Source organism: Strix uralensis, chromosome 14, assembly GCF_047716275.1.
Source record: "Strix uralensis isolate ZFMK-TIS-50842 chromosome 14, bStrUra1, whole genome shotgun sequence".
NCBI lineage: Eukaryota > Metazoa > Chordata > Aves > Strigiformes > Strigidae > Strix > Strix uralensis.
In genome coordinates, this window is record NC_133985.1 from 23,363,098 (window position 1) to 23,390,327 (window position 27,230).

The 27,230-nt window shown below is 50.1% G+C and overlaps 1 protein-coding gene across 3 annotated transcripts in view; it reads left to right on the top strand.

Annotated features, from left to right (window-relative positions):
• The window catches only part of KCTD16 (potassium channel tetramerization domain containing 16), an 87,702-nt gene extending 64,744 nt beyond the window's left edge, over positions 1 to 22,958 (top strand). For all 3 annotated transcript variants that reach the window (XM_074883550.1, XM_074883551.1, XM_074883549.1), the window contains exon 3: positions 16,111 to 22,958. In XM_074883550.1, the coding sequence (XP_074739651.1) occupies positions 16,111 to 16,562 (452 nt within the window). In that variant the 3' untranslated portion in view covers positions 16,563 to 22,958. The remainder of the gene's footprint in view (positions 1 to 16,110) is intronic.
• Positions 22,959 to 27,230: the final 4,272 nt, after the last annotated feature.

A 27,230-nucleotide genomic window follows, 5' to 3' on the forward strand; every position in this document is an offset into this window, starting at 1 on the left:
TTATTTATTAGTGCCTGTCATTGGTGTGAAATACCACCAAGAGTTTTCTGTGATTCTAAATAATAAATAAGCGGGGAATGCTCTGCAAACACCGCTGGCCAGGTCTGCAGTCAACTGCACTTCCATTGCAACGTTAATTCCCGTTGACTAGGGAGGTGGGGTGGGACGTCCTTCGGGGATGTGTCCTTGTGACAGAGGACGGGTGCCTCGCGTCGGCTGGTGAAAACCACCCGAGGTGCAGCCCGTTCGGTTGGGAGGTGCCACAGCCACCAGGCAGCTCCTGGCCCTGTGGCTGGTGTCCCTGCATGGGACACGCGTGGCCATTTTGTGCAACACTAAATGATCGGTGAAGGACGTTAGGTTGTTTAAAACAAGCCTAGCATAAGAAGAAAACTGCATCATGGCAATTAGGGGATTAGTAATAGCTTTAAGCAGGGAAGAAGAAAGTCATTGTTTTCAATAAGCAACTTTTTCAGTTGGATCTCTCAGTAGGAGAACCATTCCTGGCTGCTGAGCCCGTCCCGGACCCTCTCGCTGCCGCCTGGTCCAGGTGCACAAGCCACGGTTCAGCTCCCTCCATAATAACGACATACATCATGTCACTGTTCGCCATCCAGAAAGCAGCTGTTCCTCTCAGCTCTGCCAGTGCCGTCCAGGCTCAGGGGGGAATGCCAGCAAATGGCGCTAAACTAGGCAGAAAAGAAAAGCTGCTAATAAACTTGTCGTGGGTTGATGGCTCTATGCTGCTGTCCCCATTGCCCACACATGTGATGCTCCACGGTGCTTCAGCCTGTCCGAACGGCTGCAGCTCCGCTCCGGGCACATGGTGCCATGGGCAGACCTGCAGCACAAGCGTGAAAGAGCAGGTGTCCTCTACCTCCTGCCTTTTGCTCAGTGTCCAGCACGGGCGCTGGGTTTTGCTGGCACGCTGGGAGGGTGTTACTAGGAAAGGGGGGAGCCCTGGAGCCCCCTACCTGGGGACGGGACATGGGCCCTTGGCAGGAGCCTGCTGCTCTGCCGGGAGATGGCAGGAGCCAGCGGCTGCTCCGCTCCTCCCTGGGAGGTTGTTCAGCCTCACTAGCTCTCCGGGGATGAGCAGCACAGCTGCATTAACTCACCTTTAGTAACCTTGGGCTCGCAGTCAGAAAATCCCCCTGTCCTTTTTCAACTGAGTCATTTCAGTTGTGAGTTATAACAGCTCACTGCCTATCATTGCAGCTTAATTATTAATTGATAGCATCATAAACCCCCATGCTGCATATGTGTAAAGTGAAGGAAAAGGACTGGTAAAGAAAAGAGACAAGAAGTTGGTAACCCCAAAGGAAAGGAAAACTGGACTGCAGAGTCTAGGGGGGCACCCGACCGAGGAGCCCCCATAAACACTTCATGGAGAGGGTGACTTTTGGGAACAGCGTTGGAGTAGAGACAAAGAGGCGATGGGAGGATACTCCCAGAATAGCAAATCACTTGATACTAGGAGTAAAAGATGAGAGAGAAGAAACTGGAGCAACAGAGAGACTGCAGGAACAGAAGAAATGAGAGGTGAAAGGAGGTGAATTTATCCATGTGATGATGGTGAGCATAACTGTCCACAGAAGCCACTGACAGGATCCAAGGAGATACATATTTATATATAGTGTGTATTTATATATGAGGACCAAGTGGAAAATGAAAGGGGAGAGAGTATGTGATTAAATAATCAGGTGAAAAAAGTTTAACTTGGCTCTGTCAAAAGGGGAGCTGAGTTTGCTCCAAGTATAAGCATAATAAAATGCAATGAAAAAACAGCAGAACTGTAGATTGATTTAAAAAAATACCTTACTGGCTGGTTGAAACCAGCACTGTTAGCAGAAACTCCTCATTTAAGAATTAGTTATCTCTTTGCCTGGGGATTTTTCTACTTGACATCATGAAATAGCCTGTCAAGCTGGTGCGTGTCTGAATGTAGATGTTGAATGACAGACTTGCTGTCTTTGAGCACACTGGTCTTACTCGCAAATGCCTCTTGCTTCTGAGAGTTATATCCCTGTTGGATTTCCCTGCTGCACCAGCTTTTGCAGTAAGCATCCAGCCTGTTGCTGAACGCTGTACAGTTATTTAGGTCATTTGATATTTATGTCAAAATAACTCTGTCAGGATTTGGGGGTCTCTGCTGTAAAGCCAGTCAAGCTAAAGACGCAAACAAACCCGCTGTGTTGCCCAATTCCAAATGGTGCTTCCTTTCCCCGTGAGTATATGCACAGGTTTTTAAAAAGAACCCATGGAGCTGGAGTGTAGAATTGGAGGCGGTGGCTCTGGACAGGGCCGCTGGCAGACACACCTTTGGGCCTCTGCTTTCAGCTCCGGAGCACTGGGCACTTGTTGGTGCCTCCCTCCCGCTGCCATCGTTAACCCAGCGCTTCTCTCGGCTCCCGTGTGTTGTTTCATCGTCATATCTGGAAATCTCTAACGGGTTAATAACGCATCTGTTGCCATGGCAGTTGCTCAGAAATGTGCCTGTCTTGTGCCGGGGCTCGCCGGGGCGATGGGCGCACGTCTCGCCTTCTGCTGGTGTCCCCGCTGCCAAGCGCCCGTCCTGCTCCCGCCGCGCCTTCATCTCGGCAGCTCTGGAGCCTGCCAGCTCCTCTGCAAGCGATGCCATTGCTAACCCCTTCATTTCGGGATGTTTTAAGCTTGCCTTTTTTCTGCCTGTGAAATCAGATTTTTCAGTTCCTCTCCAGAGTCTGTGATCTGTCTTTGGACACGCCAGTCCTGCACTATAATATACAAACCAGGCTCCACTTTGCCTTCTGCCTGTGACGCTCTTTCCCCATTATTGCCTGGATTTGAGGTGCAATGTTCTTTGAAGACATGGGTTTCAACAAGAGACATTTGTACTGTCTGGGAATCCAGGGAGTAAGCAAATGTATTTAGTCAATAATGTCAGAGCTGCCATTTAGAAAAGTTTTAGAGGTGGACCCCCAACAAGTGACTGAGATTCCTTGTCTCAGTCCTTGTCTTTTATGTTTTTTAAATCTGCAGCTTCTGATTTTATCGTACCTGCCAAAGAGGCAGAAGGAAATCAGGAATCAGGCTCCCACTACTCTTTTTTACTCCATTTCCTGAGATTTCTTTACACCGATGTCATTTGTGGTGGGGGTAAAAGGGAGCACATAAATTATTCCACATTATGTTCAGAGTAATGACAAGTCTTAAAATAGCTCTCAATTAGCAATTGATTGCAATTAATTGGAACAACATAGGCTGACATGATAGCTTCATATCTCCAGAGTATTTTTGAGTTCATGAGTTCTAATTTTCAAAAATTGTGCCTCCTGTATTACCATAACCATCTGTCAGCAGTTTATAATATATATTTTCAAGAAGCAGGAGTGATACACACTTTGGCTTTGCTAATTAAAAAAGGTGTCCAAAACAGGACTCAAGTCTGAATGTAAACTGTTTTTCACTCATATGTATGCAAATATATATATATATGTATGTATCTCAAGGTCTTTCATTCTAGATCAGAGCGTGTGCAGTCACGATACACAGCGTTGGGGTGGGCTCCTGCCCCGGCTGGGTGCCGAGGGCGGCGTAGCTGCGCTGGGGAAACTGCCCCGGCTTTGCATTTAGGCGTTAATGCTTTGTTGACATTCGTCTAATTCTGAATTTCTTTGCTTTAGCTGCTGAGGAGTATGCAGTAATGCTCATGTGGGTAATTCTAAAATTAGGTCACTGGGAGGGGACGTGTTTTCTGATTCTTCAGACTAATTTGGTTTTACCTGTGTTTTAATTAATGGAGGATTGGAATTTCTTTCTTAATAAACATCAGGAATATGTCAGTGCGAAACAACCGTGGGGGTTCAGTCAGCGCTGCGCCTGCATTGCTTCCCTGTTTCTGGCGGGTCAGTTTAAGGTCCTGCCGGAGGGTTTCACGCCTTTTGCTAACAGAGAGGCAGTGCAGCTGGCGGCTCGTGCCGTGCTTCGCTCCAGGGGATTGTCCCGAGGAGCCGAGGAGAGCCCTCGCTCTTTAACCCAGCTGCCTTCATTCAATCAAACTTCACTTCCGAGTTCTTGAGCATCAGTTTAAAGTAACAGAAGGTAAAAGGGAAAACTGTTTAAGATAAGGCATTAATATGTCGATAATAAATCAAAAAAGATACAGAAGAGTCTTAAATTTGAGGGGGCAAGGCTGGACTTGAAGAAGGAAGATGATGGTAGTGGCAGCAATTAATTCTCTGTGCATCAAACTTAACCGAGCTGGAGATGTTTGGCAGAAGGACAGAAAGAGCAAACGCTATTGGCAGAAGGAATGTTCTCCGTCAGTCTCTCATATCAGCATCATTTTCCCAGAGGAAGGTACACTTAAATGCCACAGCCCTGATGGCCAAACAGTATTTGGAATGGGGAGTACAAAGCAAGGAAGCCAGCGGCACTGAATTACTCCTGGAATTTCTTCTTCTTCCACTGGCAATGCTGAACAGTCAGACCCCTTCTGCTCTTCCTACAACCCGGGCTATTCATTTTACTTTTCTTCTTCAGGCTAAATGCTTGCAAAACTGTCAATGAAAAATACAGGTGAGAACTGAAAGAGTATTGCTCAGCAACGCTCCCATTTTGGTCTGGCCAACGATTTCACTTAGTGGATGAGAACTAAAAGGTAGAAAGGCAGATAAATCTGGGTTGAGCAAGCCTGAATGATTTCTACAGTGCTACCAGAGAAGGATTTGGCTAAGCAGACAACGATGGTTAGACTGATAAAGAGGTTTAAAAAAAGGATTGATTTGAAGAGACCATAATCAGAAACTATTAAAAGCTGACAGATGACCTGAATTAATGATGGAGACGTTTGCTGAGGTATCGCAACACATCTTCATAGTGAGAGACAGGACAGATTTTTCCTGAACACCGAAATAACTCGCCCAAAGGTCACGCATATGGAACCACAGGGTCTGCCACCACCCTCCAACCTCCATTTCAAAGCTGCAGGGGCTTTGTCAGAGCCCGCCAGAGGCTGCCTGGAGTCACCCGGGGCTGAGTCTTTAGTGCTTTTGTTTTGCTGCTGGGCGGGTGCGGCGTGGCCACTGCGGCCACCCCGTTCCCCAGGAAGGATGCCCATGTGCTGGTGAGGCCCAGCAGCTCCTGCAGCATGGGCTGCCGCCCTCACCCCCTGCTCGCCCAGAGGGGAGACGCCTGAAGGTGAAGGGTCCCCCCAGGGTGTACCTGCTGGTTTGGACAAGTGCTGAGTCGCCCAGGGACAGGCTGTGTCTCCAGGCAGGCCAGCACGGGGGGTCCAGGTAGAGTCAGAAATGCTTATTGCACAGCAAAGTGATGCCCAAAAGAATAAATTGAGCATGGAAGTGTTTTTCTCTGATAAAAAGGCTTTTGTTATGAAGTGTAAGGGGTCTGTATGACTTGGGGTATACCACAACTTTCAGAAACAGTCTGACAGCAGTGACCATGCTTGACCAATTTCTCTAAACACTTTCTCTTTCTTACCATACACTTGGTGCTTCTCTTTCCACTCAGAATTTTAACTTCATCATGTGTTACTTTGAGAAAGATCTATATATAAATATTTTGGCTCATTTAATATGCCTTATGGTATTTTATCACCAGGTCTCTTATTTTCTCCACCATTTGGGGAACTTTTATTTTCAAACAAATCTGATACTCTTTCAGAAGTTCATTTCCAGAATTGAGTGTTTTAGGAAAGATTGCAGGAGTGCTGGTAAAATGGCAGAGTGCTGGGGAGACTCCTGATAAAAATGTATGTGCTGGCTAGGGACTGGCTGGAATTCTCTTGCATGAATCATAGACCTCCCCAGACAGAGAGACCACGGACGAACAATTCTGGTTTTTACACTGGGTTGGCAAGTTCAGAAAATGTAAATGGAAAAAATTTAAATGAGTAGAATGGACTAGGAAGGAACCAGGTAGCTGCGGAGAGCAGCTCAAGTCCTGGCCACGGCAGCACCCAGGTGTCCGCAGACACTCCCAGGAGGGTTAAAAATTGCATTAGCTTACGAACTGTGCCTGGCAGCAGCCGTTGTCTCCGCTGATTCTCTTCCTCCCCCTTCACTGCTGGCTTTGAACATATGGGAGAGTTCAAACCAATAACATTACTGTCAAGTCCTTCCCTGGTTTTGTTTGCTTGCTGAAATTTTACTGAAGATACTTGATCCTAAATGCAAATAAATCTACCGCATGTCCGTCCTGCTGCCAGCGCTGATCCCAGAGCCAATTACTTGCATGGCATTTGTCATTGTTCCTAAGCTTTACCTTGGCAATTTTATTTAGACAGGGGCATTTTCTGCTGATAAATCTAGCTCGATTACCAAGTCAGAATGTATTTATTAAAACACCAATTAGACCTTCGTCTGTCATCAATCACAACACCTTTAATTCATGCACGGATGCAAAAACTGTTTGAGGCGTTGCGCATGCATGAATGCGTGATCTAAATCAAATTGTCACTTTACCGACATCACCTTATCTTCAGATCTAGAGGCAATCAATTTTTTATTTACCATATGAATAATGTGTGATATTTTTAAAAGCTTCAACACTTCATTTTTTTGTGTGTTGAAAGGAGAATACTTGCTTCACAAGGCTGGAAACAAAGGTGAGTGTGGAGGTGAGGGCCCGGCCCGTGGAGCACTGGGGTGATGGGACCCCCGTGGGATGGGGGTGATGGGAAGCTGGCTGGGGGGGGCCACTCTGTTCCCACCTGCTGGTAGTCCTGGCTACCTGGGCAGTGCTGTTAATTACTGCTCAAGTGGGGATCAGTTGCTGCAGTTGGCCCCAGCAGAAGAGATAAAGTGTGGAAGAGACATCAAGAGAGCAGTTGAGAGGTTAAAGTTGTGTGGACGAGGACGAAGAAAGGGAATGTGAAGTAGAAATAAAAAACCAAAACCAGCAACAAAACCCTGAAGCAGAAGAAGCATTAAGAAGAAGAAAAGGTGAAAGGACAACGTAAATGGATAAGATTTGATTGAGAACAGTAGGACAGGAAAATGGCTCAAGTGAGGATGGCCACAGCCTGAAAGGTTGGTACAGCCCACGCACACAGAGGTGATGAATGTCTGGGTGCTGAAAAGGTCTCCACCTGCCTCGAAAAGCACATGGGGTGTGAGCGCCGTGTCCTGCCTGGAGACATCAGCCGCCCCAGCCGCGTCTCCGAAAGCTGCTCCTGGCCTGGGGCGATGCCCGGCCCCGCAGCAGAGGCGGCTGGTGGGGCTGCATGGGCCGAGTGGACATTAGCCCCAGCAGCAGTGGCTCCTTCCCACAGGCATGGGTGGCCCTGGCAGCCAGACCCTCGTGCTGCCTTCTGAGCGAGAAAACTCCCTCGTGCCTTTTGGTTCATAATTCATTGCTATCTCCAAACCTGTAGCAACAAAGCTGCTGTTTGTTATTTTGTAAGACAGGCTCAACCATCCATCTTCCCCTGGAGAAAAAAAAAACAAACCAAAACCCAAAACCAAAAATAGCCCAAACTTGAGGAAAAAGGGCTGTGAAAACCGTGAAAGCTGAATAAAAGAATATAAATTTGAGAACAATGAGCTCGTCTGCCTGTAAGGTCAGAGCTACATGAGAAAGCAGTCTCCATCCCATTGCATGTTCTTACACATCAACATGTGCTTTCATGTCAAATTTAGTAGGAAAAAAAAAATCAAATTTTTTAATTTTCTTGTAGAATTCTGAAATATCACAACATTGCACTTTTATAAGTCTCAGGCATTATAATTATAATTTTTAAAATTTCTTGTAGAATTCTGAATTCTGAAATATCACAACATTGCATTTTTATGTCTGAAGCATTATAACAGAAAATTAACTATATGTAATGTGATATTAAAACTAATATTATAATATAGATGTCAAAATGAAAGGAGGTGATGAAGTGATCCAGCTGAGCACTTTCCCAGTGCAAATGTCATCAAAATCACCGTGCTCCATTTCAAGACAACAGCATTTATCGGTGAAAAATTGCCTTAGTGTTCAGCCCTTTCTCCTGGGATCTGTCAGAGGTTTCACACATTTGATTACGCTCCCTCTGCGTTTCCAGGTGGGCTCGGAGAGCAAGGGGTGACGGTTTCTTCCCACTGCAGCAGCTTGTTAGAGCGATTAAATGGGGGTGACACCTGGGACAGGTAGAGGCTGAGGCTGGTGCCAGCCCCAGAAGTGGATGCAGCTACAGGGTAGAACAGCACTTGCCTGCAAGTCACTTACGGATGGCATTTGCATTTGAATAGTGTTACATTTCTGTTAGCCTTTTTCTGGGTGAAGTAATGCAAAAACCTACTTCTCAAAGTTCCTAGAAGTCGAGGAGGAGGAGATGCCCCAGCCTGCTGCGGCAGTGGGGTTTGGGGCAGTTTTAGACACCCCAAAGTTCTTCTGCAACCCCCCCACGATGGAGCATCTCCACTGGCTTGGGGGTTTGCAGAGGGACAGGGTGGGGGGGAACCAGGTCTGTCTCCGTCGGGCTGTTTATCCAGGCTTAGCACTACAAAATTCAAACACCGTCGTATCTGAGATGGGCTTCGTGACAACTAGGGTTAGGGTCTGCGTGCCATTTCTCACAATCAACCTTTGCTGATTTTGGTTTGAAGGTCCTGTGCTAATTTTATTTTATATCATAACTTCTCTCTCCTCCCTAGTTTTCTGCTCACCAGCCGTCCCTCTTCGCGGGGATTTCCCGTTCCTGCTTACAGCACGTTTGTTGTGAAAGAGGGAGAGGAAAAGAGAAAAACTGGATGGCTGATGGTTTGTGTGTCAATTATACATCAGAGGCTTTGCTGCTTCTTCAGAAGCTTCTAATAATAATAATTATAATTAGGGCACTGGGAGAGAAATGTGCTGAGATCAGGGAGAAAAGCAGGAAAGCCAGGCCAGAATTAATTAGCCCCTTTTATCTAAGAATCTCAAAGCATTTAGACATTAATTAATGAATTCTGTGGTTAAATCAGCACGATGTTTGGTTTACTGCCAGAGTGGTGGCCGGTCTCGGGTCTCAGCACCCATCCTTGCTCAGCCATAGGTCCTGCGTGGGTTGATGCTCCTGCAGGTACTTCCCTCTCACTACAAAACCCACAGAAATATTTTTTTTTTCCTATCGGCTCTGTCAGTCACCCTGACAGCACCCAAAACCGGGATGAGGAGGCCCAACCCCATGTGGCAATGCAACTGGGCCGATTTACAGTGCGGGGAACCGTGCGGATCTGTGAGAGACGGGACATGACAGGATCCCCACCAGCCACGCGTCCCTGCACGCCCAAAGCTGGTGGCTTCCCGTGGGGAGCAGAGGTTCTCCGCCGACCCAGACCCAAACTCACTGAAACCTGGGCGAGTCCCGGCGCAGCCAGCAGCAGCCTTGCAAGGGTGTTGGCGTGGGGACTCTAGGCTGGAAGTTACTAACTTCTCCCCCAAAATCGCAAGAAGTGAATAGCTGGGTGAATTTAAAAGTCATCTGGGAAATGCTGGGAAAAACACCTGAAGAGCACCAATGGTGTGCTGGCACGGGGATGAATGACTTGCCTCAGCTCTTCTTTTTAATGGCTGTGATAGTTCTTATTTTTTAATTGATTTCAGTTCAGTGTGCAGCCCTTGCTTTTAGTTAGCACCAGCCTGCATTTTTTCAGTAGAGCTTTATTGATTTCCTTTTCCGTGTGGTCGCTCCACGACACACACGACTGTTGAAAACCGTGCTCCCAGTCTGGAGGAGCTGATGTGGCCCCGAGCCTCAAGCCGCGGCCGACCCTGCTCCCGCCCGGCCGAGGTCAGCGGGAGGGTTTGCGGTTCGAACGCCGCGGTCGCCTTGACCCCGCGTGGTTCTCGCTGTTGAAAACTCGTTGTATCCAGCAAAGGAATGTCTCATGTGTGCGCATGGAAGGTGTGAAGGGCGCTGAGCTCTGCTCATTTCGTTACAGTTCTGATGCAACCTCAGGTTTGTCAGCAGCTTCTAATTACACCCAGATGTGGGGGGGTTACATGGAGGTGGCACATGGCACAGCCTGGAATCAGTAGCCCTTTGTCCCCCATCCCCCTTTCCATGCTCCAAAACATCTTTTAAAAGTGAGGGGTTTTTTAAATAGCTAAACAATGTATTATTTTCCTTTGGTAGGGAGTGGCTGAAGCATTTTGGTTGAACGCTGCTAGAAAAAAAATAAAATCAGTCTGAGGCAAACAGCAGTGAATTTTTTTCTCTAAGTCCTGAGCTCTTTCACATCCCCCTTTGCCAGTGACCTGCCCTGCAGTGGCTCCCCGGCTAACGCACAGCAGCTCCCTCTCACCTTCGCCGTGCTGCTGGTAGCCCAGCTCTGCAACCTGCTGCCCCTTTCCCCGACTCCCAAAGGGCTTTTTCCTTGCTGATGATGCTGTTGAGGTTTTTATTTCTAACAGGCTGCGTGGCAGCCGTGCATGCCATTATCTGTAATTCCCGAGCCTGGTCCCTGTCTCTCTGTCTGACCGACCGATCGTTTTCCCTCACTTTGATGTCAACTAATTGATGTAATACAGAGAGTAATTTAGTTACTTAAAATGATGAAATTAGATCTTGTATGATGTGTCTAGCATCTCCAACCTCCCTTCCTTGTTAGAATTTTGCTGTTGTATTTCCTTACCGCATAGGCTCTGAAACTCTATGGGCAGAAGGAGTGTATCCTGCAGTAAGTTCACTTCGGTGGAGAGTTCATGTGACTGATAGCTGGCTTTGGATTGAGGCTGTTCACTGGGTTTTGGCAAGTCTGCCTCTGGCACCCCCTGGCACCCTCTGGCTCCCAAGGAGGTGACAGAAGCCATCTCGCTGAGCCCATGTCTGGAGTTGTTTGTCAAAGCTTGCGGGGAGCAGAGGTTTCCACAGCCCGCGCCTGACTGAGTCAAAATCAGGCAAAGGACTTCGCGAAGCAGTAAATTAGGCAGCTGTGCCCACACTTTTTGTTGTGCACCTGCAACAAAGTGGAGCTCAGCTTGCTTGACTTGACATCAGATAATTTTAGAGTACTGTTTTAACTAACAGAGCCAACTTCCTAGCATGGTAATTACTTTGATCCTGGTTGGCACAGATGTATTTTTCATCTATTATTGCTTAATACTGGAACCTTTCTTTTTTTTCTTCCTCTGGTATCTGATGATAGCCTAATGAAAATTATTTTTTCCCCTACCTCATTAAATGCTAAAGGGCAATTCAATTTTCTCTGTAGCGTTCCCTCTCTCTTTAGATTTTCTTAATGTACTGCTCTGGCTAGCCTGATATGTTGTTCTTGTAATGATTATATCAAGGTCTTTTCAGCATAAAACTTAAGCTCATTTTGTAGCTCAAAGTAGAAGCCCACGGCTGGCGATGCCCACAGCCCACACACCTGCTGGGGTTCTGGCTGCGTGACGCTGGGCTGGGGCCAGTGAGGGCAGGGCTGGCAGGGAGGCTGGAAGCCAGGCTGGCTGGGTGGTTTTTGAGAGTGTGTTTAACTGTGCAAACAGCCTTCCCCACCATTTAAAGGTGTCAAGAATGTATTTATCAGAAAGAAATCTGTTCACCTTTGCCCCTCCTTTTTCAGCGGAGTGGAGCAGTTGCTGGGGTTGCCCAGAGGACCCGGCTGGTTTTCGCTCTCCCGGCCGGGCTCTGCCTTTTTCCGGGGCTGTTTGGAGACCTCAGCCTGCAGCCGCCGCCGAGATGCTCTGCACACCTGGAGCATCTGCGCTGGCCACTAGCTCTCCTGCCAAGCCCCCTCCTAGTGAGCCCACCCAGCCCAGCTCGCTGAGCACTGGTGCCGGCAGGAGGTCTCTGCCCGGAGAACCTCTCCAAACCCTGCGGCTCATGCCAGCACCCAGGTTTTTGCTGTCTGCCTCATGAATAGATGAATTTCTGCCTCCCAGTTCACCCATGGTATGCCCATCGTTGGTGAATATTCATTAAGTGAAATTAGCATCTATTAGGTCTTAATTAAGGTATAACAGGCTTGTTTGGTGGTAATGAAGTATATACTCTAGATGTGCCTGATGGCAGCTGCTGGCTCCTCTGCCTGTGCAGCCATCCCTGAGCAGGGTCCGTCCCCTCTGCCGGGGGCATGGGGGACTGAACCCCTTTTTTTCCCCACAGCTATGAAGTCACAGCTGTGAGGAGGTGTCTGCGACCCAAGCGTGTGCCAAACATTAGCTCAGGGTTGCAAAGTTTCCTGAGGTGATGGCAGCAACGTCCTGTGCCACTGCAGTGGTCTCAGATGTGGTGTTGGGTATTTGGTGTCGGATGTTCGGTGTTGGGGCTGTTTGGGCACTTGAGGCACGTGCTGGAGTTTTGTTCCTTGGCTGGGGGAGTGCAGCGCTTTCATCTGGGCTTCATGGACTCTCTGGCTGCTATGGGATGGGGATGGGCTTTGCCTGAATGTCCCTAGGAATTTGCTTAGAAATTATGAGGGAGGCGCCGAAAACTGCCATGCTGAGAGCCAGCGGTGGGATGGAGGAGGAGGTTGCACGGTGTGCTAATGGGAACTGACCTGAGCTGTTACTTCTTCCCTCTCAACTCATTTTTCACCGTTTTTCAGACTTCATTCGGTCCAGCATGGGGTGGGGAAGCAGCAGGAGCATGTCATCCTGGTGCTGGAGCAGGAGAACATCGCCAGCGCTGCTGGCTGGGAGCTCGGCCCCGCTGTTCCCCAGGGCCGTGGCGGGAGGGAGCCTGGTGTCCGAGGAGGGAAAACACCTCGTGAAAGGGCTGCTGGCAGCAGTGGTGCTTGCCAAACATGTTTCCTCCATTAGGATTCACTGCCACCCTTAAATGCACGCAGGCAGCACGGGGAAGATGAGAAGAGAAAAAGTAATTACAGGCGACTGCAGAGCAAACAGAAAAGGAGAGCAGGAGCTGCCCTCCTGCCAGCCAGGAGAGCCATGACAGGGATGCACTCCCCTCCCGGCGTCGCTGTGTTCCCACCAGCCAGAAACACCCTCACCAGTTCCCTTCCACTGGGTTAATTTTTGCCTTTCCAGTGGGAATAACCAGTTCTGTGTGTGGGAAGGGCAGAGGCGCCGAGGCGGCCCTTGCAGGGAGCCCTCAGCAGCCACAGCGCAGGAAACCCCTCACCGAACTGGAACGTCTGCTGCAATGAGGAGCTGCAGATCAATAGGGCTCATGGATGTGTTTTTCAGGAGCACGTGTGATCAGGGTTTTACAAAGGCTCAGTGGTAATGCCTTTGCCAAAGCTGAGCAAATTATTAAAAAATTTCCATTTAGCCACTATTGACTTCTTTCAGACAAGATACAGAACAGGTCTTGAAGCAAGTCTATAAATTAAATTTAGCCACACAGCTCACAGACTGAGAGACTCCTTCATCATTGACAAGGCAGAGGAAGGAAGAGGTGAGGAGAGGCTTCCTGACTCCTGTTTTCCCACCAGTTTCTGTAAATGATATGCATCGTGCTTATGGTTGTGAGAAAGGCGGAGGAATGGGCGAGCAGGGCAGTGGCTATCAGCAGTGCAGCTCTTTAACATTTTGCTACCATGAGCTTGCAAACCCCATTCTGCCAGGGTCTGCTCCCAAGGCCTGGGGGTTTGAAATTGGCAGCAACGTGGGGTTTTTTTTCTTTTTTTTTGGCCCCTTTTTTTTGATGGGGACCTGTTTCTGGAGCGGTGGCAGCAAACGGCCACCTTGGACCCTGGTGTGAGGAAGAGATTCCCCATCGGCCTCACCCGCCCGCCGCCATGCAGGAGCTCTGCAGGAACCCTGGGCCAACTGACCTGGCTCTTCCCCCTCCCCGTTCCCTCCTCCTGCCCTTACACCACCGTCACAAGCGCCACAAGTGCCGGGGGGCAACACTGGCTACGGGGGCCTGGTTTTCACGGGTGAGACCAGGGGCTGTTTTGCTAGTCTGAACTTGCAAAGCTGAATTATGTATGCTTTTCTTGATCTGGATGATGTTACCAATCTGCATGAGTTGGAAATGATAATTACTTTTTAGTGGGAAGATGGATGCTTCCAAATGACATTTAAATCCATGATTATTGCAGTGGTTTGGTCAGGGAACAGTTGTTCGCAATGCCAGCTCTTCCCCTTCGTCACGGATTACTGCGTTTGGGCAGGTCTCCAGCTGAAAAACAAAAACTCGAGCCATGCGCTACATGAATCAGGAAATAAATGAAGGGGTTCCCATCACCGGTGGGTTATGCAAAGGAAGGACCGTGTTTCCCCAAAGCCTCTGGTTTGTGTGGGACCAAACCCCCCTGCACGGGGAGGCTGCCCCTGAGGTGACATGACTTGTCTGCAGGGTTCAGGGCCTGGGCAGCCGGAGGGGGCTGGAGGCTGCCGGCGCTGCCTGCACCCTCTTACAGCTGAAGCTGAGAATAGAGTGTCTGGAGAAATTAGGGGTGCTATAGCTGTCAGCAACGGAAAAGACAGTTTCCCAAGCACTATTCCTTGGAGGCTGGGGAAGCCAGGCACCTTCTGGTACCCAGTTCTCGATTTTATAATGGGCTGTATCTGTCCTTTTTGTTGTGGGAGTGATGTTTATTGACCTAAGTAGCCAATGGTCCCCTGAATGTTTGACTTCTTACTTCAGAAAAGAACAAATAGCCGTATTTAATCAAATGACAGTATAAGAACCGCGATGATGACAGACTAGCATAATAAGGAACATTCTTCTGAGCAGTGAGACCAGCATTGTCTGAACATTTTGTTTTAGGCATGAGGAGCATGTTTTGTTTTGCTTTGTTTCCCGTGGTGAGGAAGGCGTGTGATGCCAGGCCGTGTGCCCCGTGGCAGTGTCATGCCGGGATGCTGCCCATGCTGTCGTGCCTCCACAGCCCCCTGCTCGCTCGCCATGAGCTGGGGGCCAGACCCAAACCCCTAACACTGAATTTCGTTGTGATTGCCAAGATTTTACCTCTTAAGATCCAGAGAAATATCAGGGCAAGCTGCCCGTAGCCAGGATCTGTGTGTTTTGCTTTTTGTGCACATGCCTCTGCCGTTCACCTCCCACGTTTAATTTGCTGCAGCCCCTCACACCATGGAGCGATCCCACGCGTGTCGTGCTGGGAGGAGACGGGGGAGCCACGCTGGAGGAGCCCCTCTGCTGAAGGACTCACCGGTGGGCTGGCTCCCAGCCTGGCATCGTCCCATTTCTCCCCGGGGGCAGGGCGGGGATTGCTGCAAGCCAGCTTGCCATGGGGCTGCAGGGAAATGCCACGGAGCCACCGCAATGCCTCTGCGGAGCGGTGATGGTGCCTGACCCTGCAGCGGGGCTGGAATTCCATCTCCACTGCACGGGAGAGCTGCCGGCCATGCCACGTGGCTTGCACGGCTCTGTCCTTGGGCAGAGCCCGTGGCAGGGTGTTTGCCTGTGCTGGTTTGTTATGTGCGTTGCTAACAAGGGTAGGACTCTGCGGTTGTGCATAAGTGCACGGAGAAGGGTCATAGCAGCATCCTCAGGTTGTTGGTTTTAACCTGAACATGGCAAACAGGGAAAAAATGAGATAGGTTGGACTTAACAGCGTATTTGACCCTGTCCTTGTAAAGGCAGAAGAATGGTGAGGCCGGGAGCGTTCGATGGGATCGGAGCAGCCTGGCATTCCCCGGTGAGACCCCTTGGTCCCTGCAGCCATCTCAGGTACAGCCTGATTCCTTCACCCACCAGCACAGACAGACCCTTCCTGTTCAAACAAGTTTTATTCCCTCCTGTCCAGACTTCATAAAGCCCCATGTGATCTGCTCAGGGTTTGGCCTCGGGTTGGTGGGTGGATGAAGTAGCGGTGAATCATTACAAGCTGGGAAAGCTGCTGGGGCTGCTGAGGCAATGGTTGGTCGCTCTGGTTAAACCCCTGACTGGATCCTCGTGACTGTTCCCCACCGAGGAGCTCAGAAAACTTTCAGATGCACATTGGGTGTCTGAGCAACACGTGCAAGGGGAGCAGATGAAGAAGATCCAGCATTAATGGGAATCAGCCTCTCCTCGAGACTGGGTGGAGATTTTGCTGGCAGTTCGTGGTGACATTCAGGAAAGCTCCTGCTGTGCCGGGTGCTTTCCTCCCTCCCGGCTCTCACGGGTCTCGGCGGTGGGCAAGGAGCCTGTTTCTGGGTGCGGGCGGGGGGGCCTCAGAGCTGTCGGTAACCCTGGGGCACTCTCGTTTGTTCCCCTTGCAGGTGAACCCTCCCGGTGGTCCTCATCCCATTGCGACTGCTGCTGCAAGAACGGCAAAGGCGACAAGGAGGGAGAGAGCGGCACGTCGTGCAACGAGCTGTCGACGTCGAGCTGCGACAGCCAGTCGGAGGCCAGCTCCCCCCAGGAGACCGTCATCTGCGGCCCCGTTACCCGCCAGCCCAACATACAGACTCTGGACCGGCCGGCCAAGAAGGGGCCGGTGCAGCTGCTGCAGCAGTCCGAGATCCGGAGGAAGAGCGACCTGCTCCGGACTCTCACCTCCGGCTCCCGGGAGTCCAACTCCAGCAAGAAAAAAGCAGTGAAGGAGAAGCTCTCCATTGAGGAGGAGCTAGAAAAATGTATCCAGGATTTCCTCAAGATCAAAATCCCAGACAGGTTTCCAGAAAGGAAACATCCCTGGCAATCCGAACTGCTGCGGAAGTACCACCTATAGGCTCAGGGTGGGGAAAGCACACACCTTATTACCGTTAGAGCAAGATTCTAAGTGATATGAAAATAATTCCCGATAATAATTATTTGTTAGGTCACAAAAAAAAAAAAAAATCCATCTCTATAGTACTGCCTAATTTGCCTATTTCACCTTAATATTTATAGTTATAGGGTAACAATATTTTTCCAGTGGTGGAAGCACAATGACAAACGCTTTTATTTGTAAACTCTTGAGTCTTACACAAGCTGAGTACCTTAAGGGCACAACCAGACCGACCCCAAGAGCTGCTGGCATGCGGCTGCTGCCGGTGCCGGCGGGAAGCCGGCGCGGGAGCAGGCGGTGCCCGGGGTGTCCGTGGGCTGCATGCCTTCTGCGTTCTCCCTGTAGTGCGTTTGTTTGGAGGGATGCACCCCGCTCAAAGAAACAAGCTATGCCATGACAGTTTACCTTAAGCATGTGTATATATATATGTGCATATATATATATGTGTGTATATATATATCTCTGTGTATATATATATGTATATATATATCAATATATATTGCTTAAAGATTTTCTGGCTCTCTCCTTATAACTGCACTTTCTCAGAAAAGAGCATTTTTTAGCAGTCTGTGGATGTTCTGTTTCTTCTTCAGGTCTTTGAGGGTTGAACAGTAGAAAACCCGTCTCACTGTCCCTCTCCCTGCTCCCTCTCTCTCCCCCCTTCTCTGAGACACTGTAAATCCATTTCAGTGGAGCCCAGGGAACAGCGTGTGGGTCTTTGTAACCGTCAGCAAAATATTCTGTTTGTTTTTGAAGATCTTGTTCCCTCCGTGTCCTCCCCACACCTCTTGTCGTGTTTCTCGAGGCTTCCCGGTGCCGGTGGGTTCAAGGTGTGATGGTCCCGGTTGGAAGCTGTAGGGATTCTTCGGGGGCCGGGTGCGGCGGCGGGCGGTGTGGCCATGCCGAGGATGGCTGAACTCTGCGGGCTCGCCTGTGCCAGGAGCGTTTGGCCCCAGCTGGCAGGGCCAGCGGGCACCGCGTCCTGGCCAGCGCAGAAGCAAACAGGCCAGTCCTGCACCAATCAGAGCGGGGGGCCCACAGCCCCCGGGGAGGGGTGCAACAAGTTGTCCTTGCCAGGCGAGGCGTGAGCACAGCAGCCCGGAGCGGGGAGCGCCCAGGAGCTGGGTGTTAGCAGGTGTCCAAGGCGTAGGGCCAGCAAAACCTGGAGCAGGTACACGTGGGGCTAGGCTGGGCTCAGCGGGGCTGGGCTCAGGGGTGAGCTCGGGCTGCCGAGGCGGGCGAGCCACGGAGTGACGGAAAAATGAATCGCTCCAGCCAACCTATCTTGGCCATAGCTGGGAACAAACCAGCTGGAGTATTTGAGATAAATTATTTGTTTTCTAAAGGCACAGGAAGAAGGAGATTTTATATATATATATATAAAAAAATATGGGAAGTGATAGTGCTGGTAACACAAAGTATTTGATCCTGACTTACTTAGCGTCCTGCAGGTTCCAGGGCTTCCCCCCTCTTAAGTCTGAGACTGCTGCGGAAGTTGATGTCAAGTACGCACAGATTATTTCGTCTGATCGTCGTGCCGTTTCGGCGAGGTGGTACCTTGGTGCTCGCAGGGCTCCCCTGCGCCCACGCACCTGCCCGGGGCGTTTGTGTTCTGCCAGAAGAACCGTTGGGTCTGCACAAGGACACAGGCAGAGATTCATACCCAGTGCTCAGCTGCAGACCTTACATGGGTGTTCATTGGTGAGGGTGAAAAATTTTACCAGCAAGAAAGGAAGCGATGCTTGTCTGGAGCGATCCCTAAGTGTGAGCTGGCTGTAGGGAGGGAGAAAAACCCTCCCAGCCGTACCCCTGCTGGCCTTTGGAGAACAGGGCTGGGATGCGGCAGCTCGGTGTCATCTCTGCTGAGGTTTTACACACGAGAAGGTGCTGTTTCTTAGGGTGAACATGCGGTGTCAGCAATGTGGAGCGAGGGCTGTGAAATAGAGGGTCTGATCTGGGGAAAGCTGGGCTCAGGGAGAAAACTCAGCACTTCTTGGGATCAGGCTCTAGAACCAATTCAGGTTTTAAGACGTTCACTCACACTCGAGTGCGGGCATGGTAGTTGGGCAGAACCTCCACTTCTCTGCTCATATTTCACATGGAAATCAACGTTTTGCACAAGATCCACAGATTTGGCTGCTCTTAGTTATTTGTTTGTTCATTTCTAACATTCTTCTTTTCCCACTCAATATTTCCTGCATCTTGCCTCCCAGCTCTGGCACCCAGTGAACAAAACCGGGGAACAAATAGGGCCCTGCCTCGGGATTTCCAGCGGAGTGTGCAGTTCGGGATGGATCACCCCTCTTCCTCAGCAGCAGACTGCAGCTAAAACTTTGTCCTTCCCACCACTCCAGATCATTCCCTGCCTCTTTTTAATATCACAAATATTTGGGCTATAAAATACGTGTGACAGAGTGGGAGAACAGGCGCTGGGTGTGTGTGTGTGTGCGCGTGTGTGTTCCCAGACTGACGTTCAGGGTGCACAGGATTGCACGATGATTAATAACTGTAGAAAAATTAGACCAAATGAAATGCGCCTGAATGGGCTTGATTTATGTGGCCTTCACGTCTTCAGTTTTAGATGAAATGGTGATTATTCTCCAGTGCTACACAAAAAAAAAGGTCTTAAACTGCAGAACTTCAGTAGTCACGGGCAGGCCAAGCCTGCTGGGAAGCACAATGCTCATTGCTGGTCGGGACGGTGTAGGGGGAGCGCGGGCGCCCAGGCGTGTGTTCACAGCACCTCCTGCTGCGCAGCTGCAGGGGCCCAGTTCTGCTCCAATGTCACATTGCAATTGTTGTACAGGGTGGTTTGGTTTAACAGGGACTCGGGGGCTGTGCTGCACAGCTTTTTGCTCTCAAGACTGGCTGGCAGGCTCGAGATGCCGCGGCCTCTGTGGCAGAGGAGCCCCTGGGCAATGGGGGGGGAGCTGCCCACCCTCCCTGTGGGGTGTTAGCCTAAATGCTCTTCCTCTCCCTCCTTGCCTCACTGCTGCTCTCTGGACCCCCAGTGCCCCATGGCGAGAACCGCACCCCACCAAAGAGCCACGCTTCGGGCACCTTGTTCTGCCACTGTCAGGTGGCCACAGGGCTGCCACCGGGCACGGGACCACCACCAGGCATGGGACCCTGCCTGTGGGCAGAGGGTGGAGGAACCTTGGCCAGGGAGAGACAGGCACCAGGGTAATTAAAACCACTGAGCCACGACGGCCCTGTAGTTCACCTGCGGGTGGCAGTGGGTCGGGAAAGAGCGACCGAACCTTCTCCCGCTGGTGGGGTCTGTACAGGCACCAAAATGGTGATTTTTCTTAGCACAGGAGGGTGATGTGTTAACTATGGAAGAGCTTTTCCCCAAAATAATGTCACACACACATGCATATACATCTATACCCATACAGAAGTACATACCCATACACAGATGTATCCATGCGCCTCGGGGTGAGAGGCCCTTTGGGCCAGGTTGTTCCCCCTGTCCACAGGATGCGGCACCACTCGCTGTTAGAAGGGGCAGGAGAAATTCCTGCAATAGGTGGGCATCCAAACAGCCCCTCAGACCAGCCCCGCGGCTCGGCAGAAGCAGGGAAATGTGGCTGGTGCTCAGCATGTCAGGCACCTTCCCCCCTCCTCGGCTTCTGCCTGTGGCTGGAGGGGAGGTGGGGGGCTGCAGCCCCCCTCTGCTCACCTGCCGACACGAGGCAACGAGGGAGAGAAGGGAGATGGCTGCAGTGCAGCGGGGGGATGTGGAATGGGAAGAACAGATTGTCTAAAAGGTAGCTGGGCTTTGAGCTTTAAAAATATTCAGCTCAATTCTATTTTGTTTCAGCGAGAGAACCCGTGTCTGTCCCTAGGACATTTTTGGTCACTTATCGGTGGCAAACCAAAATGAAACTCAGTTAACAGAGGACTTTATTCTTTCTAAAATATCTGGGGAGGAAATTGCACTTTGAGCTACTTTCCACGCATAACAAAGACCAAATATAAGTTCTGTTGAAACTAATTTGAAAACTTACATTGACTTCAGTGGGACTGAGACTCTCCTAAAACACCTCAAGAAAAATGGGCACCGGCCTCAGTGGGGATGAGAGGAAGCCATTAAGCTGTAATAAAATCCAAATCCACTTAGGTTGCTCACAGCGTTCATCACTTCCACGCGTGGCAAACAGGTCTGGTCGTTCGGTGATGGCCTTGCCAGCCAGGCTTTAATTATCGGGGTCTGTTCAGCCTTGCTTAACCTTTGCGTAGGACACGGGGCTGGAGGAGCGTGGCAGCTGTATGTACGGGACGAGGACCTGGCCGGGGGGTGACAGAGCCCCCCCGCAGCCGTGGGTGCACGTGGGACCCCGGACACTGTCCTGGCCACGAGTGTGGCTGCTGGCTGGGCTCAGCTCAGCTGGGCTCGGCTCAGCTCCCATCACAGCTACACGGATCCCCGCTGGCCTTTACGCCTCTCGTGGCCAGAAATATGTTTTCCAAGGGGCCAAATGCCTCAAGACAGACACTTGAGCAGGACTCAAAGCATCAGGGGGAGACAAAGGGAGAACATTTGAGTTTACATAGACCCATGGGGACCAATTTTTTTTTTTCCCCTAAATAATCTGCACACACCGAATAGAGGCTTCACAGCACTCTGGAGAACATTTTGGGGTTTAATTCTAGTTTTGTGAGTCCATTTATTAATTTTCTTTGCAAAGCCGTGGGCTGAAGGAGAAAACAAGGTTGATTTTTATTGGCAATGACCATAATGTAACCGAGACCTTCAGTCGTATCTCACACTGCTCTCCTAGCCCCAGAAAGGCTGGAGGAAACTTTCCAATGTCTTACCCTGCCCTGAAGCCCTTTCCACCATTACGAGTATGCACGTGGACTTGATTTTCAGAGTACTTTATGCATAAGGCCCCATGTATATCATGGTACAAAATAATTGTCCAGTCTTATGGATAGCTTATGCCCCAACGGGGTTTTGTAGATTAATAGAAAAAGAACAAAAAAGCACTTTTAAATTATTTATATTATAAAAAGACATTCTTTATTTTTCTTGGCATCGATATCACTTAGCTAAAAAATCAGTTTATAAGTATGATATTACAGATTTTAAACTATAGCAAACATGAAAAAGCAGAATTCAGAATTAAACAGACAAAACCTACCGACGCGAAGCAGAAGGATGGCAAGGCCCGGCTGGTTGGGTGGGAATTGTTGGACTTCAGCGGCGGGGGAGGATCTTCCCCGACGTCCCTTACCGCGTCCGCCCTGGCCCCGAGGTACGGGGGCGGTGAGGGGGGGCGGCCCCTTCCCCGTGTTTGCAGGACGTGCTCCGCCCGGGCGCTCGGGTCCGGACAGACGTTCCCGCCTTAGAGGAGTGAGTGCTGCCAGTGCAATATTTTCCCAGCCAACACAGGATTTAGAGGGGGGTTTGGTGACTTTGTGATCTCTTCGGGGCCTTGCTCATGTTACATTTTCGGACCTCATACAAGCACTTAATGACTTTGCTGAGGCTGAGTCAGTCTGTTGCACATTGATGTAGATTAAGTGGCACCCACTGAATTACCTCTCTACTTTCCAATGTGGTTCACTTGTACATAAGTGTAATGTCAAATTGTTTACAGGTTATTTTGTGCGTAATTGTGGAAAAAAAAAAAAAGTTTTATCTACAAATTTAAAGGAATTGATTTTACTGGAAGGTGTTTAAAAAAATGAATGTGCTTAATACAGTATAGACATCATTGATTATGGTCTCACATGAATGCATGTATCTCCGTGTTGTCAGTCCCCACCAGTGAGGTTATTGGCAATATTCTGCAGTCTGTGAATAGCAAATATGCATAAACTACTGTGACTCTGACAAATATAACTCGGTAACTGTTTCTACTGTGGTATGTAAAAAAAAAAAAAAAAACATGTAGCTTTTAGCCTGCTGTATTTCCCTGGTACAAATAACAGCATGAAAGAAAGAGAGATGTTGGAAAAAAACAAACAAGTCATAGCTGTGACCTGCGTGGAGTCATTCGTGCAATGGCACCTGCCAGGTAGCTGTGGGCCAACTGCCAAAAAAATGCCTATTTATAGAGGCTGGGAGGTGGCAAATGAAGGTGTTGCTATTGCCTTCTGCTCCAGCATCGCTGCTGGCGGAAGAGATGACCTTCTGTTTGGGATGGTGATAAATGGAGAGAGCCACTCCATGCTAATTGTTTCCACGTGCAGGTTAGTGTTACACAATACGCTGGTGAAAAGTGCAGCTATTGGTGTCGTGGCATTGGGGGGCTGAAAACTGCAGCTAATTTGTGTCTTGCCGTGCAAATAAATCGGTGCATATCCACTGTAAGAGCACAGACAAGAATAAATAAGTTGGTATCCTTCAACTGTCATATATACACACACATAAATGTATAGGTAGGTACATCCATGCTTTCCTCCCACTGTGGTTTGGCATCAGTTCATGTTAACCAGTTCCCTGCAGGCTGGGGTTTGCTCTCCCTTGAAGGTGGTGGGGTTTTTTTTTTTTCCTCATTTATTTCTGGGTTAGGCTGAAAAATAACAGTTCAATGGTCACAGGGTGAGATTCTTCTGCCGCCCTGTCTTGAACAGAGATTTTCTGGTGCCGTGATTTGAACATACTTCTGGAAAAGCCACCATCGCATCAGGGCTCACCTGCCAGAGTATTTCCAAGAATACTTTGAAATACTTTCATCCTCTCTCATTTTAAAGACGCCTTGGCAAGGGATGGCTTCGCTACAGCCAGTGGCTGAGTCACAAATGGAGGAAGCGCAGGGCACAGCAGGAGGAGGAGGAGGATGCAGAGGGAAGGGCGGGACGTCTCTCCTGGACAAGGAGAGGAGCCAGCTGTGCTGGTCCCCACGTCATCCCTCCCAGGCAGCTCCCAGGGTCCGCAGATGGTGCCCACTGCGAGGCTTTACGTCCCTCCAGTGGCTGCTGCAAAGAGAAAAAGTAAGAAAGGCTGCGGGGGGCAGGAGGTAGCTGTTTGCCATCCTCTCCCCCAGCAGTGCCGTTCTGGCAATGACAGACTCATAATTTGGGTTTATTATCACCCCTTCTTCCCTTCTGCATGGCTGCCTGGGGGCAGTCGGGGCTTGGGCCCGCTGCCATCGCCGCGCGGGGCGGCCCGCTCGCGTCGCTCTCCCAGCTGCGCAGACACACCAACACGGCTCGCGCCGGGGAGCCTTGCTGTAGGCAAGCTGGCTCTGAAAAAGCCAGAAAACCAGGCAATTGCTCACTTGGGCTGAGTAACCTGGGGTGGTTTTTTTTAATTATTATTTTTAATCTGTGGTACTTGGCTGTTCTTCAGAGGAAGCCCTTTCCAACGGCCCCTTGTGGGAAAAGGGGAGAGATCCCGTCTTTGCAGAGCTGCCCCCATATGGTGCTTCACCCCAGCAGGGATTTGGCTGCTGCAGTGTCTGCACAAGCATATGGAAAGCAAAGCGTGTCTGGAAGCTCCATCCCCTCAGCTGGCGAGGCGCGGTGCTCGCCGCGCTCTGCCCGGCACAGCTTGCTGCACCCGCTCCGCCGCTGGCAGCCTGCGAACGCCCGCGCTGGAGGAGCCACGAGCCAGAGGAGGAGGCGATTCCCATCCCGGCAGATGACTTGGGAGCAACGGTGACCGTCTGCCTCGGTGACAGCAGGCCAGCGCCTGCAGAGCCAGCAGCAGGGCCCTGCCATCCCCAAACCGCCACCGCCGCGAGCTTCTCCCACATTAACGACCCCTGGTCTGGAGCCATGGAGGTGGGGTGACATGAGGAGACGGTTCTGCTGCTGTTTCTAAACCAGCCCGCTGGTCCGGAGCCCTGGTTACCTGCCTGTTTGCTCAGGATTTGAAACCCGGGTTCATCACCCGCTCGCTGGATGAGCAGCAGCCTCGTCCTCTGCGGGGCGGGGGGCGATGAAGGTCAGCTCACACGATAGCACACTCCTCTTCGACAAATGGAACAAGCACCAATGCTGCTGTCGCCAGTTTTGTATCAGAAATGACACGGGTTACGTCTCTGGGGATGCTGTTTTATCCTAAAGGCACGTGTTGAAATTGCTGTAGGTGAACCAGTAACTGCAAACATCTGGACTCCAGGTGTCTGTGGAGCTGCGGCACTTGTATGTGGACAAGATCTTGGTGACTAATGGATTTTGACTTTGCTGACCAATTTATTTTTTTTTTTTAAATGACCGTTTGGAATAAACAGAAAATTGAAGTTTTTATTTTCTTTTTTAAAAATTTTTTTAATGTGAAACTACAAATACCATTTCATCTAACCCGAAATGAAAGAAATGTTTCACTTCAAACAAAAAAGAAATTAATAATGATTTATTACACCCATTTTTGCTCTTTTTTTGTTTTGAGTTAGGTCAGTTTTAAACTGAAAGATGAGAACTTGTGAGAACAAAAGTTGGAATCCTTCACGTTTAGAATGGCAATGTATGCATTTTTGCACATTTCAGCATGTCCCTGTTCCACACATTTTTTTTCCATCCAGGCCTGTTTCCCAGACTCGCTGTGCATTCCTGAATAATCTTATTTCTGTGGACCTGCTGACAACCTGTTCCCCTGTCCTGGCCACCCCTTTCACCCCACAGCAGGCGGGGGTGGGCTCTCTGCGAGCCCCGGCAAGCCCAGCCACTGCGCACAAACCTGAGCACCCGTTGTTAAAAGACAGCCCCGCTCCTTCCGACATCTACCTGCCTTCATAATACACTGTGGCTTTTTCAAAACAGCACGTTTTGCTGAAAATATTTTAAGCTGCTCTACTTGCTCGCATCTCTCGATTTAAGACATGCCCTGGGGTTTAAGTGGGGCTTGGGGGAGGCAGACACCTGTCAGAGCTGGCAGCACAGCTTGGCTGAGCCCCCTGAGGACGAGCGTACTCATCTGTCCCAGGAAAAAAGGCCTTTAAGACTTCCCGAGCTTTTGGGAGGTGTAGTTAGATGTCCCAGACTGTTTCCATTGCCTGGGCAGACAAATAAAGACAAAAATGAAAGGAATCAATTCAGGATCAAAGTTTGTTTTGTAAAAATGATTTGCTGTCCTTTGGCGGCTGAGGAGACCCCAGGCAGAGCAGTAGCACTCTACCTGTTCTTGCACTTCTTTCAACTTTTATTTAATTATGATCAAACATTTTGTCTTAGGCAATGTTGTGGCAGTTCTTGAGAAGCTGCGTTCCACAACTGTGCCCCGTTACAGAAGCGTCGTGACTGCGGGGTCTCGGGGACGGGGTGTGAGCAGACAGCCCTCCTGTGCGAGCGCACGCCGTGCTGCTCAGCCCAGTGCCAATTAGCAAGGCTCTGGCCAGCGCCCTAATGACAAATCTTAAGAAAAGCTGAACCATTATGGAATATTGTCCTTGTTCCCTTACACGTTGAGAGAAAAACCCAACTTGCTCTTCTTTGCTGACTGCCAAGGCAAAGACAAATTCCAGCAAGCAGGAGGAGAAACGTCCAGAGTCATTGGTCCGACCCAGCCCGGGCTCAGGGTCCGTCTCCCCCCACTTGGCCCCTGCCTGGAGTTTGCTCTCACTCCCCGTCTCTCCCAGTCGTCCCAGTCTGCACAGGAGGAGGACGCATCGGAAGCAGCTGAGGTCTCTGGGGCGGTGGCAGGGTCCTCTCTCCGGGAGGTCACACCTCTGTCCCGAGCAGGCGCTCAGCTCTGCCGCTTCCCACGGGTTTTCTAGGACAGGAAGCTAAATTTTGCTATTCCTAGCACTTCTGAGTACTATCTTGTCTTCTTTTCGTGTCACCGCAGGTGTGAAAGAGCAATCGATGTTCAGGTTAGAGTACCTGTACGATAATTACTGAAGACTTAATTACCTTCCCTACACAGCATTGTATGGTGTGCATGGAAAGTAGGACAGATTCCCTTTGATACCAGGTGATATCAGAAAATAATTGTAATCCGCCTTACAACTGTGTAATTAAAGGAGCTTATATATAGAAAAATATATATATATATACAGATATGTATATTTCTTTTTCTCACTGATGGAGTTACAGTCATTCTAGCTGGTGAGCAGCCCCAGGGTGAGCAGCCCCGGGCTGGGTCTGTGCCTGGAAGGTGGTGGGAAGGACGGCCCTAACTCATCACTGGTCCAAACCCTTGTCAGAGGAGGGGACGCCTCTCCCCACCTGTAACCCCTGACCCCCCCAAATGACAAACTGTGCAGGCACTCGGTATGTGGAGGAGCAGGTCTGGATGGGGAGGGTGGTGGTTAGTACCTGTGTTGCCCGCTCTGCCGCTGATCTCAGCATGTTCGGGCAGGGCGAGGCGTGACTGTGCGAGTCATCGTGGGCTTGACAGGAATGGGAATAAATTAGTACAGTGCCCCAAAACCAGAGGAAATGAGGAGCTCAGCAGCTTGCTCAGTGTATCTGGTGGAGAAGGAAGTTCTTTTCCACTCAGGTGGGACACAGACCCCTGCACCCTCCAGCCTGCAGCAGCAGCTGCTCCCCGCTGCACCCGGGGCAGGGCAAAGAGGAGACCTACTGCAGGGAACTGAGACAATGAGGTTGTCTCGTGCGAGAGCAGAAAGCAGCAGATAGATACTCACGTCATGCTCAACTTTTCACTCCTGTTGCTGCTGCGGAGTGCCGAGGAGCTGGGCTGCCCCGTCCTCCAGCCCCTCAGGCTCTGGC